At 60.6% G+C, this 15,840-nt stretch overlaps 2 protein-coding genes across 4 annotated transcripts in view; one reads left to right on the top strand and one right to left on the bottom strand.

The window, feature by feature from the left end:
* The first annotated feature begins 1,591 nt into the window (after positions 1-1,591).
* Positions 1,592-14,895, top strand: PLIN4 (perilipin 4). The gene is made up of 7 exons (XM_082456899.1): positions 1,592-1,782; positions 2,287-2,434; positions 3,253-3,314; positions 5,688-10,032; positions 10,145-10,332; positions 12,444-12,521; positions 12,593-14,895. The coding sequence occupies exons 1-7, from the start codon at positions 1,732-1,734 to the stop codon at positions 12,923-12,925; spliced, it is 5,205 nt and encodes a 1,734-aa protein (XP_082313025.1). The 5' UTR covers positions 1,592-1,731; the 3' UTR covers positions 12,926-14,895.
* The window catches only part of HDGFL2 (HDGF like 2), an 18,339-nt gene continuing 17,381 nt past the window's right edge, over positions 14,883-15,840 (bottom strand). For 2 of the 3 annotated variants that reach the window (XM_082456922.1, XM_082456921.1), the window contains exons 15-16: positions 15,513-15,645; positions 14,884-15,178 (exon numbers count right to left, since the gene is read on the bottom strand). In XM_082456922.1, the coding sequence (XP_082313048.1) occupies positions 15,076-15,178; positions 15,513-15,645 (236 nt within the window). In that variant the 3' untranslated portion in view covers positions 14,884-15,075. Of the gene's footprint in view, positions 15,179-15,512; positions 15,646-15,840 lie in introns of all 3 variants that reach the window. The other variant, XM_082456923.1, reaches the window with a different exon arrangement.

Here is a 15,840-nt window from a genome sequence, read left to right as displayed (position 1 = left end):
GAGGGGGAGAGAGGGAGGAGGGGAGGGCAGGGAGGGAACAGGGTGGGTCTTGTGGGCCACAGGGAGGACTTGGGCTTTTACCCTGAGGGAGGTGGGAGCCCTGGAGGGCTGTGGGCAGAGGAAGGAAGGGACCTAACTCGGTGTTTATGATCATTTTTGTTATTTTTGCTGGGTTTCTCCCCCTTTGCTATGCTGTGGCAGCCCTGCGGAGAGGGGAGGGGAGGGGAGAGGCACACCCTGGGTTTCCCACCCCCCTTCTCCACCACCTTTGGGAAGCATTGGCTGAGGAGAGAGTTTGGGAGACACCCCTGTTTTGTTCCCCAACTGTTTGGCAAACACAGTGATGGCTCCAAGGAAACGACCTGGGGGTCATCAGGCCCAGTGGCTGGACCTTCCCTCCTCCCAGCTTAGCACCCAGAGCCATCAACTGGACACAGCTGGGACCCCTGTCCCAGGGGCGGGCAGGGGGCATTCAGGGAGGGCGTAGCAGTCATTTTTCTGCCTGCACACCCACCCACAGACAGCCTGCTGGCATATAGGCTCTGGGTCTGGGTTCAAATCCTGTCTCTGCCACCTCCCAGCTCTGTGGCCTCAGGTACAGGATGCCTCTTCCAGGAATCCACCCTCGGTCGGCCCAAGCCCACCAGGCCTGGATCTCACTTCTAGGGCACCTCCAGTTCTGTTGGTGTCCTGTCTTGGTCTGTATTTAGGCCCTTTCTCAAGGGAAGTCCCTTCTGGAGAGTGACACGTCCCCTCACTGCTCAGGACAGACCCTGCTCATCTCTTTGTGCCTGGACAATGCTAAGCTGATGTTTGTTGAGCACCTGCTAGGTACCAGGTACTGGGGTAAACAGGTTACACGCATGACCTCATTTCATGCTCACAACTACCCTATGAGTTGGTCCGTTTAGCCAAACATTTATTAAGTTGCCAACTGTGTGCCAAGTATTGTTCTATTGCAGGGGACACAGCAACGAACAAAAGACAGGCCTGGTGGAGGTGAGGGAAGAAGCTGTGTGGGTGTCTGGGGAAGATGCTCCAGGCAGAGGGAATAACAGGTGCAAAGGTCCTGGGGCAGGGCCATGCCTGGAGATTTGGAGGAACAGAGAGGAGGCCTGTGTGGCTGAAGCATGGTGAGTGAGGGGGGCAGAGAGGGAGGGAGATGAGGGCAGGGAGGAAGTAAGACCTTGTGGGCCACGGTGAGGAGTCTGGAGGGGGCAACTGAGGCACAAGGATGGTAACTGGCCAAGGTAGCCCAGCAGAGCGACTTGAACCATGCCCGTCACACAGATGGAAGTCAGAGGCCCAGAGTGTGCAGGCTGTGCCTTGAGGGTACAGGACGGCCCATGAATCACTCAGTCTGGTGGGGGTGGGTGCCATGGGCAGAGGCTGCCCAGTGCTGAGAGCAGGGGAAAGGTGCTGGGCCCGGGGCCCACGCTGGAGCGGGCAGGCACGTGACTACCCAGGGCCCTCCCCTGGCCCACTGGCCGCCTGCCTCTGCCGGCCAGGCCTGCGCCACCCCAGACCCTATAAGGCCTGGGAGCTGAGAGCAGAGCCAGATGCCAGCTGTGCTTCCCGTCACTCCAGGGGACCCTGGTGAGCAATGCCAGGGTGAGGCTGGCCTCCGGGCGGGTATCGGGGGACTGCTCAGGGTTATGGGTGTGGGGCAGGAGGCCCGGGAGCCCCCATTCATGCCCCCTCTCTGCCCTTCCAGCTGCTTAGAGGATTACCATGTCTGCTCAAGATGAAGGAGGCCGGGATCCCCCCAAACCCAAGGGCAAGGTGAGGGCAGGAGTGGGAGGGAAAGATCGCAACTGGGGCCTGGAGAGACCACAGAACCTTGGGAAGGTGACCTCCACAGTCCTGGGGTCTGGAGGGGCTTCCCGGGGGGGTGGGGGGGGGAGGGATCTGAAGGCCACAGTGCCTATCTTCCCTCTGGTCCCAAGCTGGAGGGTGGAGGGTGGGAGGATGCACTCAAACCTCAGTTCTTTCCTTGCTGTGTGACCCTGGGCCAGCCTCGGCCCCTCTCTGAGCCTCAGTTTCCCCATCTGAGAAATGTGGGCCATGGAAGGAAAAGGAGAGACCCAGAGAATGAACTTTTTCTCTGTCCATGGGAGGCAGGCTGAACCTGCCCATTGCTCAGGCGAGGAGACTGAGGCTGAGTGGCTGAGGTCATCCAGGAGCAAGGGCCTGAGGCGGTTTGGGAACCCAGGGCTCTCTGATGCTCCCCTCACCCCACCCCCACCATGGCCTGGCTCTGCTCATGCTTCTCCCCACCCCATGTAGACCCTGGGCAGCTTCTTTGGGTCCCTGCCTGGCTTCAGTTCTGCCCGGAACCCGGCGGCCCACGCCCACAGCTCAGCGAGAGAGGCCCGGCCGGTCGCCCATCCTGCAGGTGCTCCAGCCGCCGAGACTGCCCAGCCCCAGGCTCAGGGTGAGTGCACAGCTCCACGGAGGCGGGAGCTCTGGAGATGGACCCCAGCAGGGACTTGTGCCCATCTTGGGGGTGCTTCATAGGTGCCTGCGTCATCTCAACAGAGCCCACGCAGCTGGCATGCTCATTTAGTGCCAGATGGGGACCTGAGGCATAAATATGAGTGGCCCAAGGGGGCACAGCCAGCAATGCCCCCCACATTCTCAACCCCCCCTCCGCCTTCCATCACCCCGTTTCTGACGCCCTGTGGACCAGGAGCTGGGCGTTCTGCCCGTCTAAGCTCATCAAGGATTTTGATCCTGGCTCCAGAGAGGGGCAGCAGCTTCCCTGGCGTCACACAGCCTGGGGTGCTCCCCACCCTCCGGTCGCTCGGCTGGCGCTCGGGGCAGCCCTAGCCCCAGTCCTGAAGAGGGGCTGGTGCAGGGGAGCCCAGGCTGGGGCGGCCGCTCTGGGCCTGGAGCCGCAGGCAGCTGACTTCTGCTCCATATACCCAGGCCTGGCAGGCGGCTGCCAGCTGTGGTGGAGTGGGGCAGGGCGGGGCCCCCCGAGTCCTCTCCCTGCATCACCCCGGGTGGGCGTCCAGCATCCAGGACCCAGGCAGAGAAAACTCTAGAGAACCCCTGCTCCAGGAGACCGCCCCTGGGGGTTGAGGGAGCCAGACCCACGGCCGTGGATGTCACCTTCTGCCGTCCCTGGCAGGGCAGCTGGGACGTTCCTGACCTTGGGGCTGTGCCCGCTGATTGTGCAATGGGCTACAGGGTGGTTGATGCCAGCGCGTGTCCCTCCCTGGCTTGCCTGATTGGCTCTTGTCCCCACAGTGGCCACCGACCCGGAGCAGACGACCAGGGGCATTGAGAAGACGCTGCCGCTTTCAGACAGGGTGAGAGGGGCTGGCAGAGCCTGGTCTGGTCTGATGGGCTCCGCCTCCCCCTGGGTACCTCCTCCTGGGATGTTTCAGTTCCTGCCACTTGGGGGTTGTCATAGGCCAAGGAGCAGGCAGACACCCCTGTGGGATTCCAGGCCAGTCTTCCCCTCTGAGCCTCTGTTTCTACATCTGTGAAATGGGTGCAGTACTGCCTTACTGCTCGGCACCATGAGGCTCCATCCGGTCTACAGACACCCCCCACCCCCACTCCAGTTCTGTGCCTAGCACATTACGACCCAAACAGTGGTAACTCACTCACCCTGTGTCAGGCTCTGGGCTCAGTGTTTACATGTGCTGCTTAATAGTTAACCCTCCCAACCGTCCTGCGAGGAAGGGAGCAATAGTACCCCACACAAAAGCTGAAGCACAGAGAAGCCAAGCCACCTGCCAAAGGTCACACAGCAAGACACTGTAGCATGGGATTTGAACCTTGGGCAGTCAGAGGCTGAGCAGTGGCCAACGATGCATCCACCCTCGGTCCTGGATGACCGGGGACCACCCATATAAGCATGTCCTCAGGGCCAGGGCAAGCGGAGTGGCTGATGTAAGACTGCTGAGGGCCATAGCAGCGTGACAGAGCCCTGATACAACCCTTCCGCCCAGCACACACCCCACGCTGGCGTCTTCCTCAACTCCCCTCTGCCCTCAGCTCGGCCAGATCTGAGCATCTCGGAGGGCAAAGACCCACCGGGCTCACCCTGTGGCCCAAATTAAAATGGACCCCGGCAGCTGAGGGCCCCCCTCCCCACTTTTTCACTCCTCCCCCTCCACCCCTCTTCACTTGCATTAATGGAGCATCTGTTGCCTGCAAAGTGCTTCAGGCACCTTGACTCAGTTTTCTCTGCCAATCTTTGAAGGAGGTGCTGTTTTTATTGTTTTTTGTTTGTTTGTTTGTTTGTTTAAATGGCTGGGAGGGGATTTTTTAAAATAAATTTATTTATTTATTTATTTATTTTTGGCTGCATTGGGTCTTCGTTGTTGTGCATGGGCTTTCTCTAGTTGCGGTGAGCGGGGGCTACTCTTTGTGGCGGTGCGCGGGCTTCTCATTGCGGTGGCTTCTCTTGTTGTGGAGCACGGGCTCTAGGTGCGCGGGCTTCAGTAGGTGTGGCTCGCAGGCTCTAGAGTGCAGGCTCAGTAGTTGTGGCGCACAGGCTCAGTAGTTGTGGCGCGCGGGCTTAGTTGCTCCGTGGCATATGGGATCTTCCCACACCAGGGCTCGAACCCATGTTCCCTGCATTGGCAGGCGGATTCTTAACCACTGCACCACCAGGGAAGTCCAAGAGGTGCTGTTTTAATTGCTACTCTTCAGATGAGGCTCAGAGAGGGGATGTGGCTTGCCTGAGGTAACACAGCAAGTGTGGGAAAGAGCTGAACCCAGGTCTCTGTGGGCAAGGTGCCCACTTGAGACGATGCTGGGCAGGAGGCAGGTGGTGAGAATAACATTTCAGGGCTTCTCAACTTCAGTCGTCTGGCCAATTCAGGGCCGGGTCATCCTCTGTGGGGGGCCATCCTGGGCACTGGGGAGTGTTCAGCAGCACCCCTGACCCCACCCACCCACTCAGTGCCAGGAGCCCCCTCTTCCCTGAAGTTGTGATCGTCACAGATGTCCCCAGACATCGCCCAGTGTTCCCTGGAGGGGGGCGGGGGCAGGATCACCCTGGGTCACCCCTAACCCTGGGTTAAGAACCCCTGAATTGGAAATAGGAAACTGCTGGTTGAACCTGGGTGGTGGCAACCCTGAGGCCATCACAGCCCTTCAGCAGTTTGGATGAACAAGAGGAAACTGCCCTCATTTTTGACCTACCAAGTTATCGACAGTTTCCTATGGCTCAAACCCAATACTTGGCCCTGTACTTTTCCAGTTATTACTTTTCTAAACATAGATACCCAGATCCCCTTCTCTTACTTGAATACATTCATGCTAACAAGCATTTGGCCTCCTCAAATTTCTCCCCGTGATGGGGAAACCAGTCTCAAAATTGCCATAGAGATTAGGCAAGATGAAGAAAACACGTAATTCAATGGCTTGCTGAGTACAAGGCTAAGGGATATTGAGCAAGGAGGGTCCCAGAGGTGCTAGGGAATAGCTGTCAGCAGTGGGGGATCTATTGTGTCAGGGGAACCACGGGGCGCTGGGACAGAGCTCAGTAGGCTGTATCCTGGAAGCCAGGGAGGGAGGTATGTCGGGGTGGGAGAAGAGCAGGCTGGGCCTCTGGGAGGAAGGTCCCACTCCCCGAGGCATGTTAGGGATGAGGTGGAGACTGGGGAAGGGTGGGGAGTGAGGTGTCTAGCACTCTCTGCTTGATCACGAATGTCCTTCCTCATCAGGTCATCTCCGGGACAAACGACTTAGTGTGGTCCAAGATGACCAGGACCAAGGATGCCTTCTCATCTGGGATGGCCAACGTCGTGGACACAGCTAAAGGCGTGGTCCAAGGAGGCCTGGGCATGACCCAGTCCACGCTCACAGGCACCAAGGATGCAGTGTCCACTGGGCTCACTGGGGCAGTGAACATGGCCAAGGGCACTGTCCAGATGGGCATGGACACCACCAAGACCGTCCTGACAGGCACCAAAGATGCAGTTTCCACTGGGTTCACTGGAGCAATGGGTGTGGCCAAGGGGGCGGTCCAGACGGGCGTGGACACCACCAAGACTGTCCTAACAGGCACCAAAGATGCAGTGTCCACTGGCCTCACTGGAGCAATGGGTGTTGCCAAAGGGGCCGTCCAGATGGGTGTGGACACCACCAAGACTGTCCTGACAGGCACCAAAGATGCAGTGTCCACAGGGCTCACTGGGTCAGTGAACATGGCCAAGGGCACCATCCAGACTGGTATGGACACCACCAAGACCGTCCTAACAGGCACCAAAGATGCAGTGTCCACTGGCCTCACTGGGGCAGTGAACATGGCCAAGGGCACCATCCAGACTGGCATGGACACCACCAAGACCGTCCTCACAGGCACCAAAGATGCAGTGTCCACTGGGCTCACTGGGGCAGTGAACATGGCCAAGGGCACCATCCAGACTGGCATGGACACCACCAAGACTGTCCTCACAGGCACCAAAGATGCAGTGTCCACAGGGCTCACTGGGTCAGTGAACATGGCCAAGGGCACCATCCAGACTGGTATGGACACCACCAAGACCGTCCTAACAGGCACCAAAGATGCAGTGTCCACTGGGCTCACTGGGGCAGTTAACACGGCCAAGAGCACCGTCCAGACTGGCATGGACACCACCAAGACTGTCCTCACAGGCACCAAAGATGCAGTGTCCACTGGGGTTACTGGGGCAGTGAACATGGCCAAGGGCACCATCCAGACTGGCATGGACACCACCAAGACTGTCCTGAGAGGCACCAAAGATGCAGTGTCCACTGGGCTTACTGGGGCAGTGAACATGGCCAAGGGCACTGTCCAGACTGGCATGGACACCACCAAGACCGTCCTAACAGGCACCAAAGATGCAGTGTCCACTGGGCTCACTGGAGCAATGGGTGTGGCCAAAGGGGCCGTCCAGATGAGCGTGGACACCACCAAGACCGTCCTAACAGGCACCAAAGATGCAGTGTCCACTGGCCTCACTGGAGCAATGGGTGTGGCCAAGGGGGCCGTCCAGACGGGCATGGACACCACCAAGACTGTCCTCACAGGCACCAAAGATACAGTGTCCATTGGGCTCACTGGGGCAGTGAACATGGCCAAGGGCACCGTCCAGACTGGCATGGACACCACCAAGACTGTCCTAACAGGCACCAAAGATGCAGTGTCCACTGGCCTCACTGGAGCAATGGGTGTGGCCAGGGGAGCCGTGCAGATGGGCATGGACACCACCAAGACTGTCCTGACAGCCACCAAAGATGCAGTATCCACTGGGCTCACTGGATCAGTGAACATGGCCAAGGGCACCGTCCAGACTGGCGTGGACACCACCAAGACCGTCCTAACAGGCACCAAAGATGCAGTGTCCACTGGGCTCACTGGGGCTGTGAACATGGCCAAGGGCACTGTCCAGACTGGCGTGGACACCACCAAGACCGTCCTGACTGGCACCAAAGATGCAGTGTCCACTGGGCTCACTGGAGCAATGGGTGTGGCCAAGGGAGCCATCCAGACCGGCGTGGACACCACCAAGACCGTCCTGACTGGCACCAAAGATGCAGTGTCCACTGGCCTCACTGGAGCAATGGGTGTGGCCAAGGGGGCCGTCCAGACTGGCATGGACACCACCAAGACTGTCCTAACAGGCACCAAAGATACAGTGTCCACTGGGTTCACTGGAGCAATGGGTGTGGCCAAGGGGGCCGTCCAGACAGGTGTGGACACCAGCAAATCTGTCCTGACTGGCACCAAAGATGCAGTGTCCACTGCGTACACTGGAGCAATGGGTGTGGCCAAGGGAGCCGTCCAGACCGGCGTGGACACCAGCAAATCTGTCCTGACTGGCACCAAAGATGCAGTGTCCACTGCGTACACTGGAGCAATGGGTGTGGCCAAGGGAGCCGTCCAGACCGGCGTGGACACCAGCAAATCTGTCCTGACTGGCACCAAAGATGCAGTGTCCACTGCGTACACTGGAGCAATGGGTGTGGCCAAGGGAGCCGTCCAGACTGGCGTGGACACCAGCAAATCTGTCCTGACTGGCACCAAAGATGCAGTGTCCACTGCATACACTGGAGCAATGGGTGTGGCCAAGGGAGCCGTCCAGACCGGCGTGGACACCAGCAAATCTGTCCTGACTGGCACCAAAGATGCAGTGTCCACTGCGTACACTGGAGCAATGGGTGTGGCCAAGGGAGCCGTCCAGACCGGCGTGGACACCAGCAAATCTGTCCTGACTGGAACCAAAGATGCAGTGTCCACTGCGTACACTGGAGCAATGGGTGTGGCCAAGGGAGCCGTCCAGACCGGCGTGGACACCAGCAAATCTGTCCTGACTGGCACCAAAGATGCAGTGTCCACTGCATACACTGGAGCAATGGGTGTGGCCAAGGGAGCCGTCCAGACTGGCGTGGACACCAGCAAATCTGTCCTGACTGGCACCAAAGATGCAGTGTCCACTGCGTACACTGGAGCAATGGGTGTGGCCAAGGGAGCCGTCCAGACTGGCGTGGACACCAGCAAATCTGTCCTGACTGGAACCAAAGATGCAGTGTCCACTGCGTACACTGGAGCAATGGGTGTGGCCAAGGGAGCCGTCCAGACTGGCATGGACACCAGCAAATCTGTCCTGACTGGCACCAAAGATGCAGTGTCCACTGTGTACACTGGAGCAATGGGTGTGGCCAAGGGAGCCATCCAGACCGGCATGGACACCACCAAGACCGTCCTGACTGGCACCAAAGATGCAGTGTCCGCTGGGTTCACTGGAGCAATGGGTGTGGCCAAGGGAGCCGTCCAGACCGGCATGGACACCACCAAGACCGTCCTGACTGGCACCAAAGATGCAGTGTCCACTGGGTTCACTGGAGCAATGGGTGTGGCCAAGGGAGCCATCCAGACTGGCGTGGACACCACCACGGCTGTCCTGACTGGCACCAAAGATGCAGTGTCCACTGGGTGCACTGGAGCAATGGGTGTGGCCAAGGGAGCCGTCCAGACCGGCGTGGACACCACCAAGACCGTCCTGACTGGCACCAAAGATGCAGTGTCCACTGGGTTCACTGGAGCAATGGGTGTGGCCAAGGGAGCCGTCCAGACCGGCGTGGACACCACCAAATCTGTCCTGACTGGAACCAGAGATGCAGTGTCCACTGGGTTCACTGGAGCAATGGGTGTGGCCAAGGGAGCCGTCCAGACCAGCATGGACACCACCAAATCTGTCCTGACTGGCACCAAAGATGCAGTGTCCACTGGGCTCACTGGGGCAGTGAACATGGCCAAGGGCACTGTCCAAACTGGCATGGACACCACCAAGACCGTCCTCACTGGCACCAAAGATGCAGTGTCCACTGGGCTCACTGGAGCAATGGGTGTGGCCAAGGGGGCCATCCAGACTGGCATGGACACCACCAAGACCGTCCTGACAGGCACCAAAGATGCAGTGTCCACAGGGCTCACTGGGGCAGTGAATGTGGCTACAGGGGCTGTGCAAACTGGGCTGAATACAACCCAAAATGTTTCAGCTGTCACAAGGAACACCGTCTCCAGTGGCATGGCTGGTGCCATGAATGTGGCCAATGCTGCTGCCCAGTGGGGTCTGGACACCTCGAAGGCTGTCCTCACAGGCACCAAAGACGCCGTGTCCACTGGGCTCACCAGGGTAGGGAACGTGGCCCAAGGAGGTGTGCAGAGTGATTTCGGAACCATCCAGAACTGGTTACCTGGTTCCCAGGATGCTGCCTCAGGTGGACTCGCCACTTCCGGAGCCCCAGATGAAGGAGAGCAAACCATCCTGAACCCTCATGAGGCTCAGTCCTGCGGGGTCTCCGGGCCCCCGGACACTCTGTGTGCACACCTGGACCTTGCTGGGAAAGCCACCACCAATACCAAGGGCCTCGTGTCAGCTGAGGTGACATTCACCCAAGGGGCCGCCCTGGGCAAGGAGGATGACGTAGGGCCTGGGGCCTCCACTTGCGGCCAGGAAGGAGCCCGGGGCTTTGCAACACTCCGGGACGAGCTGGAGGAGCTGGGGGAGATCTTCCAGCCCATGAGCACCGAGGAACAAGGTGAGAACAGGACAGGCTGGTCCCAGCTCCCAGGGGCCCGGTCGTCTGTACAACGCATGCCCCTGACGCCCGAGGGGCCTCTCGGGTTGAGCGACCCTGTCTTCCCTTTCAGCTCAGCTGGCTGCCTCCCAGCCCCGGCTGAGGGAGTCCACGGCCGACCAAAGCAGCTACTTCGTGCGTCTGGGCGACTTGGACCCCAGCTTCCGCCAGCGGGCTTTCGAGCACGCCCTGAGCCACCTGCAGCAAGGCCAGTTCCAGGCCCTGGACGTGCTGGCCCAGCTCGAGGACGCCTTCTGGCTGGTAAGAGCCCTCCCTTCTGCCGGTGCCTTCCTCAGCCACACGTGGGGGACTCGACAGACACTTACTGAGCACCTAGTAGACAACGGCCGTCGGCCACTCAGTCACGGGTCTGCTCTCAAGGAGCTTGTATTCCAGGGAAGAAGATGGACACAAGACCCAATACTTGCCACCAACGGGGTTGCAGAGAGGGAAACAAGACAGTCGTGCAGAGAGGGGCAGGGCAGGAGTGTGTCTGTTTGAGCCAAGTCGTGTGGAAAGTGGGGACCGCAAGGACAGACAGTGGCCTGAGAACAAGCTAGGTGTGTTCCAAGGAGCAGAAGGGCGGCCGGTGGCAGGGGAGGGTAAAGTGAAGGGGCTGACAGGGTAGGGGGAAGCCATGCGATCTGGGCGGGGTTCAGTGATGCAAGGAAGGGCCCAGAGGAAGGTGACTTGAACGCCACCGCGGGGACAGGCACCGAGCCAGCGGGGTCATGCTCTCTCGCCAGCCCCACTCACCCCTCCACCCCAGGCTTTCTCCCCCTGCAGCACCACTGACACCCACGCTGGCTCCTTGTGGGTGCTGCTGGGGCTGACCTGCCTGCGGTAGGAAGTTTAGTGGCATCCCATCTGTGGCTGATGCAGACGGTGATGGACCCCCGGGTCTGAGCATCTCCAGGTTCTCAAGGCCATGGGTCGTAAATGTCGAACAGCCCCGTCTACACAGGTGGCGAGGAACCCAGCCATGCTGCCTGAGTGGGGATCCCTGGGGTGCGCTCAGGCACCTGTGTTTTCCGTCAGTGCCCCAGGGGTCTGTGGTGAGCCGCAACTTGAGGACCACTGCTCCAACCCAGAGGGTCTCAACGGGGCAGTCGTGCCCCCGGGGGACACTGGGCCATGCCTGGGGATGTCTGTGGTGGTCACCTGGCGGGGGGTGGAGCTCCTGGCATTGAGTGGGTGGGAGCAAGGAGGCTGCTCCACACCCCGCAGCGCCCAGGACTGGGGGCCGAGGGTTGGCCTGATGCAACAGAGGTTTTATTTAAGGGGATCCCTCTGGCTACTGTGGGGAGGACAGGCCACCGGGGTCAAGGGCCAGAGCCCTTGGAAATGAGTGAGGTTTCTGCAAAAATCCTGGCAAATGCTGAGGGGGGCCTTGGGAGTAGCATCGGTGGTGGCAAGAGGCAGTTGGGTTTCTGGATGTGTTTCCAAAGCAGACCTACCAGCTTAGGTGTGAGAAGTGGGAGAGAGAAAAGACCCTACAAGGTCTCGGGGACTTTTAGCAGGGGACACCTAGAAATGCCCTGGGTGGGTGGGTGGTGAACATTAAGGCTTGGTCTTGGACAGGGTAACCTGGAGATGACTAGTAGGCCCCCCGATGGAGTCGCTGGGGTAAGAGCTGGGAGGGTGATGGAAAGTTGGAGTCAACATTTGGTCCACTTGCTGAGCTCTCAGGAGGACAAGGAAGATTAGTCAATGGGGGTGTGGGGCTCCTATGTGCCAGGGACCCAAAAAGCAAGGAGGAAAAGGTCCTGACAGAGCTCCCACCCAAGGGGGGGAGATAAACAACAAAGAAACTCACGGTAACTCGACAGTGATAGGCCTCTGAGGAGAGTAACAGAGATCTGACAGGGAGGGCCTGGGGGGCCACCGTACTGGGCCAGAGGAAGCATGTTTCAGGCTGAGTGGGCAGCACGTGCAAAGGCCCTGAGGCAACAACATGCTGGACGTGCTCGAGGGACAAAAACGGCCAGCGTGGCCTGAGCAGAGAGCACAGCGGGATGTCAGCAGGAGGTGAGGTTGCAGGTGTCCTGAGCAGGCCACGCAGGCCATGGTGAGGAACTGGATTCGGTCCAAAGGCCACTCACTGGGAGACGTGGGAGGATTCTGAGCTGGGGTGTGACATGGTCCCCCTGCCATTCTGCTCTCTGAGCTCCCTGACAACCTCATGAGGAATTTGGATTATTGCCTCTTTACGTGAACCATCCTGGTGCAGCTGGCCCTAAACCTTTCCACCACGCCACAGGAAAGGTAGACACGAAGCTCCAGGCCAGGCCTGGGAATGCTGCCCCCAGGGGAGTATCGGGAAGGCCCCTGACAAGAAGGCCTCATGTCTCTGCTGGGCTGTCTCTTTCCAGATTGAGAAGGCCCAGCAGGCTCCAGACCAGCAGCCGTGGCCGGACCAGGATCTGAGCAGCCAAGCCGGCACCCGAGAGGTACGTACCAGGGGGCCGGTGCTCCTGCCCCTTCCCTCCAGCCCCGCTCACCTCCCTCCTTCCGCCCACAGGTGCCAGCCGCCGGGGCTCTGTCCAGGGTCTGCAGCCTTGTCCAGCAGCTCCATGTCGCCTACAGCAGCCTGGCCTCCGGCCTCCAGGGCCTCCCCGCCGAGCTCCGGTGGCAGCTCAGGCAGGCGCGGCACAGCCTCTGCGAGCTCCACAGTGTTGTCTCCTGTGCCGCCTCCGTGGCGGAGCTGCCGGCCGAGCGCCTGGCCCAGAGCCGCCAGGGCGTACGCCAGGCGTGGCAGGGGCTGGAGCAGCTGCTGGAGAGCATGCAGCACAGCCCTCCACTCAGCTGGCTGGTGGGGCCCTTCACCCTGCACCCCGATGGGCAGCAGCTGTAGGAGCCCCTCCCCCGCCCAAAACCAGCCCCAACCCCCGGAAGCTCCGGGCCCTGCCGGCTGGCGCCCCACCTTTCTCCCAGAGCACAGCTGGCCCCTTTGGCCGAGGAGCCCGGGGCGGCTAAGACCCTCGACGGCGGCGGGGGGGCCCGGGCTTCGCCTGAAGATCTCAAGCAAGCGCTTCATTTAGGAACAAGAAGGGGAATCGTGCCTGTCTTGAAGGTTCTCCACTCAGCACCCCCAGTAGGGCCCTTTTATCTTTTACCTCTGGGGGTGTCTTCCACCCCAGCCTGGGCCCTCTAGCTATACCAGCTTGGCAGGCGGCCCCGCTCCTCCATCCTGGGCTCCAGGCAGCTCCATCCTCGCTCTGAAAGCCTACACCCCTCAGCAAACAGCGCATGCCAGAAGGTACCAGAACGCCACCATCATCCTGAGGCAGGTAGGCCCCCACCGCCTCTGCCGACCCGGCCCAGGGGCTTCATGAAGGCAAAGCCGCAGCAGCCACTGACAGCTGAGGACGGGACTGTCCGGGCGGGGGTGGGGTGAGTACACACCCCTTCCCGCTGCAGCCCGCTCGCCCGGCAGCGCCCCCGGTCATGGGTGATCACAAGGACCCCACAGATGACGTTCTCCGGCCCCTGGGCCCAGAGGCTGCCAATGAAGGAATAAAGGGGCTCCCGCACAAGGGATGGGGCCCTAGGGAGCCCGTGACAAAATGTGCTCGGGGGACTTCCCAGGTGGTCCAGCGGTAAGGACTCTGTGCTTTTACTGCTGAGGGTGTGGGTTGGATCCCTGGTCGGGGAACTAAGATCCCACAAACCACAAGGCGCGGCCAAAAAAACCAAAAACAGAAAAACGTGCTCGACACACGTTCAGGTCACGTGCTCCAGGCCGGAGACCAGCAGCCCCGGGACAAGGGCCCCTTCCTTCCCGCCGTGCTCTCCCTGGATCCTTGGGGCACCCTGCGAGGTGGGCTGCACATGGGAAGGTGGGATAACAGAGGGCCACTCCCCCTGCTCCCCGGGGCCCCGGGAGATGCTGAGGGAGCTGCTACGTCAGAATTCCAGCGGCCCGAGGCTTGTCAAGCCCCCACTTCCCACGCCCGCAGCCCCCCTATCTGGCCACCTCCTTGACGGAGGAAGCAAAGAGGCCCCGCTTCTCAGAAATCACCAGGTGCTCCAAGCCCTGGGACGGATGGGCCAGCTCTCCCCAGAGGGTCACCACGGCTGCCAGGGGCCACGAGGGGCCCTGCACCACAGGAGCTGACCGAGGCAAGACACGGGGACCAGTCCGGGAACTTCCCCGAGCCCTTCCTTCCTCACTCCCCATCACGGACGGCCATCAGAGGGGTTGACACTGGAAACAGTCGTTCACGGAAACCGAGCTCAGCGACAACCAAATCCAACCAAACCAAACCAAACCAAACCTAACCAAACGGGGCAGGGGCGGGGCCGGTACGCCAGGCCCAGGGAGCAAAACCACACCACACCTCTCTCTCAGCCGGGACAGAGGGGCTCGGCCACCGGCAGGACAGGGGACACACGGTAGAGGCCACCGTTTAACCAGCAACCGCCGTGTGCAGATGCCTGGCTGGGTGCTGCACACACATCCCCCCACATCTGAATCCAAGCGACAGGTGAGCACAGAGAAGCCCAGAGCGTGGGGTGTCACTCGGCCCACGTCACACAGCGAGGCCTGCCCCCAACACCCACGCCCTGTGAACATCGAGGACAACAGACAGCCCTCAGCATCCCTCCTGGTACTTTTGGAAAGGCCTTGCTCACTGCCTCCGTCAGCCCTGCAGGGCCTGGAGCACCATCAGAACCAAATTCATATTCACTGTTCACGGTGACCCTATGGCTTAAAACCCTCTGTCCCTGGACGGCTCCTTGACAACTGCAAACCAGACACGCTAGAAAGCCGAGCCAATAAAAGCAACTTTTTTTTTTCATTAAAAAAACCTTTTATAGTCATTTCATGTCCGTTGGAAATCACAGAAATTAGGCAAAAAAAAAGAAACCCAGGGGGACAAATACAAACGAACAACACAGCGTCTCCCCAACAGTTCTCTGCTCCCTGGGTGCCGGGAAGGAGCCAGGCAGGCCTCGGGGCAGCTGCGCCTGGCGGTGGGGCCCAGCCGCAGGCTGCCCGGCTCAGCTGTCCTCGTCGTCCAGGGACTCCGAGTCCACCCGCAGCCTCTCTCGCTCCTGCCGCTCCTTCCCGGGCCCGTCCAGGTCGGGGCCCTCCCGCGCGCTGCTGGTGGAGGACAGCACGGGCGGGCGGGGGTGAGCAGGCCCCTTGCTGTCTGTCTCCTTCCTTCCACCTACAGAGACCAACAGCCCTCGCCCCCAACCTCCCCCTGCCGTGCCTGCGGCCCCGGCTGCTCCCGTGGCGGGTGTCAGGAGGGAGCCACCCTCCTAGAGCTCAGGCCTAGGCCAGTCAGCCCCGAGCCCAGAGCTCCCTCCGAGGGGCCTGGGGGTCAGTCAGCGTGTGGGAGACTGCTGTCCCTCTGGCCCTTACCCACTGGGAGCAGCTCAGACACCGGGCTGCCTTCTCCGGAAGTCGCCCCTGCGGCCCCGGCGACACTTACTCGTTGTGTAACGGGTCTTCAGAGGAGCCGCCCCCCGGCCCCTCCTCTGAGTTCTGTCCTTCATCCGGCTCCTTGTCCTCCATGCTCTCCCCCTTCTGGGACGTGGCCTCGCCGTTCACAGGGGCTGCGAGATCTGCGGGGAGAGAGGCTCGTGGGACGCTGTGGGGCAACCCCCCTGCAGAGAGCGAGCAGCGTGCGAGCACCTGCCTGTGCACCTGAATTCACCTGCACCCCCGAGCCACCGGACACACGGGGGCGGCCGGCTGCGTGGGGCTCTTCCTCCAGCCGGCCCCTGGCCCGTCCACGCAGCCTGAAGATGGGAGGGGCC

Source organism: Balaenoptera physalus, assembly GCF_965194825.1.
Source record: "Balaenoptera physalus genome assembly, chromosome: 3".
NCBI classification, from domain to species: domain Eukaryota; kingdom Metazoa; phylum Chordata; class Mammalia; order Artiodactyla; family Balaenopteridae; genus Balaenoptera; species Balaenoptera physalus.
Note: the sequence above shows the minus strand (reverse complement) of the source record. Positions and strands in the feature narration are given on the sequence as shown.

What these genes read in the sequence shown, in the direction of transcription:
- PLIN4 (XM_082456899.1), top strand. Translation starts at nt 1,732, where the DNA reads ATGTCTGCTCAAGATGAAGGAGGCCGGGATCCCCCCAAACCCAAGGGC. An exon ending in TGCCCAGCCCCAGGCTCAGG is followed by an intron (nt 2,435 to 3,252) that starts GTGAGTGCACAG and finishes TTGTCCCCACAG; the next exon opens with TGGCCACCGACCCGGAGCAG. An exon ending in CGCTGCCGCTTTCAGACAGG is followed by an intron (nt 3,315 to 5,687) that starts GTGAGAGGGGCT and finishes CTTCCTCATCAG; the next exon opens with GTCATCTCCGGGACAAACGA.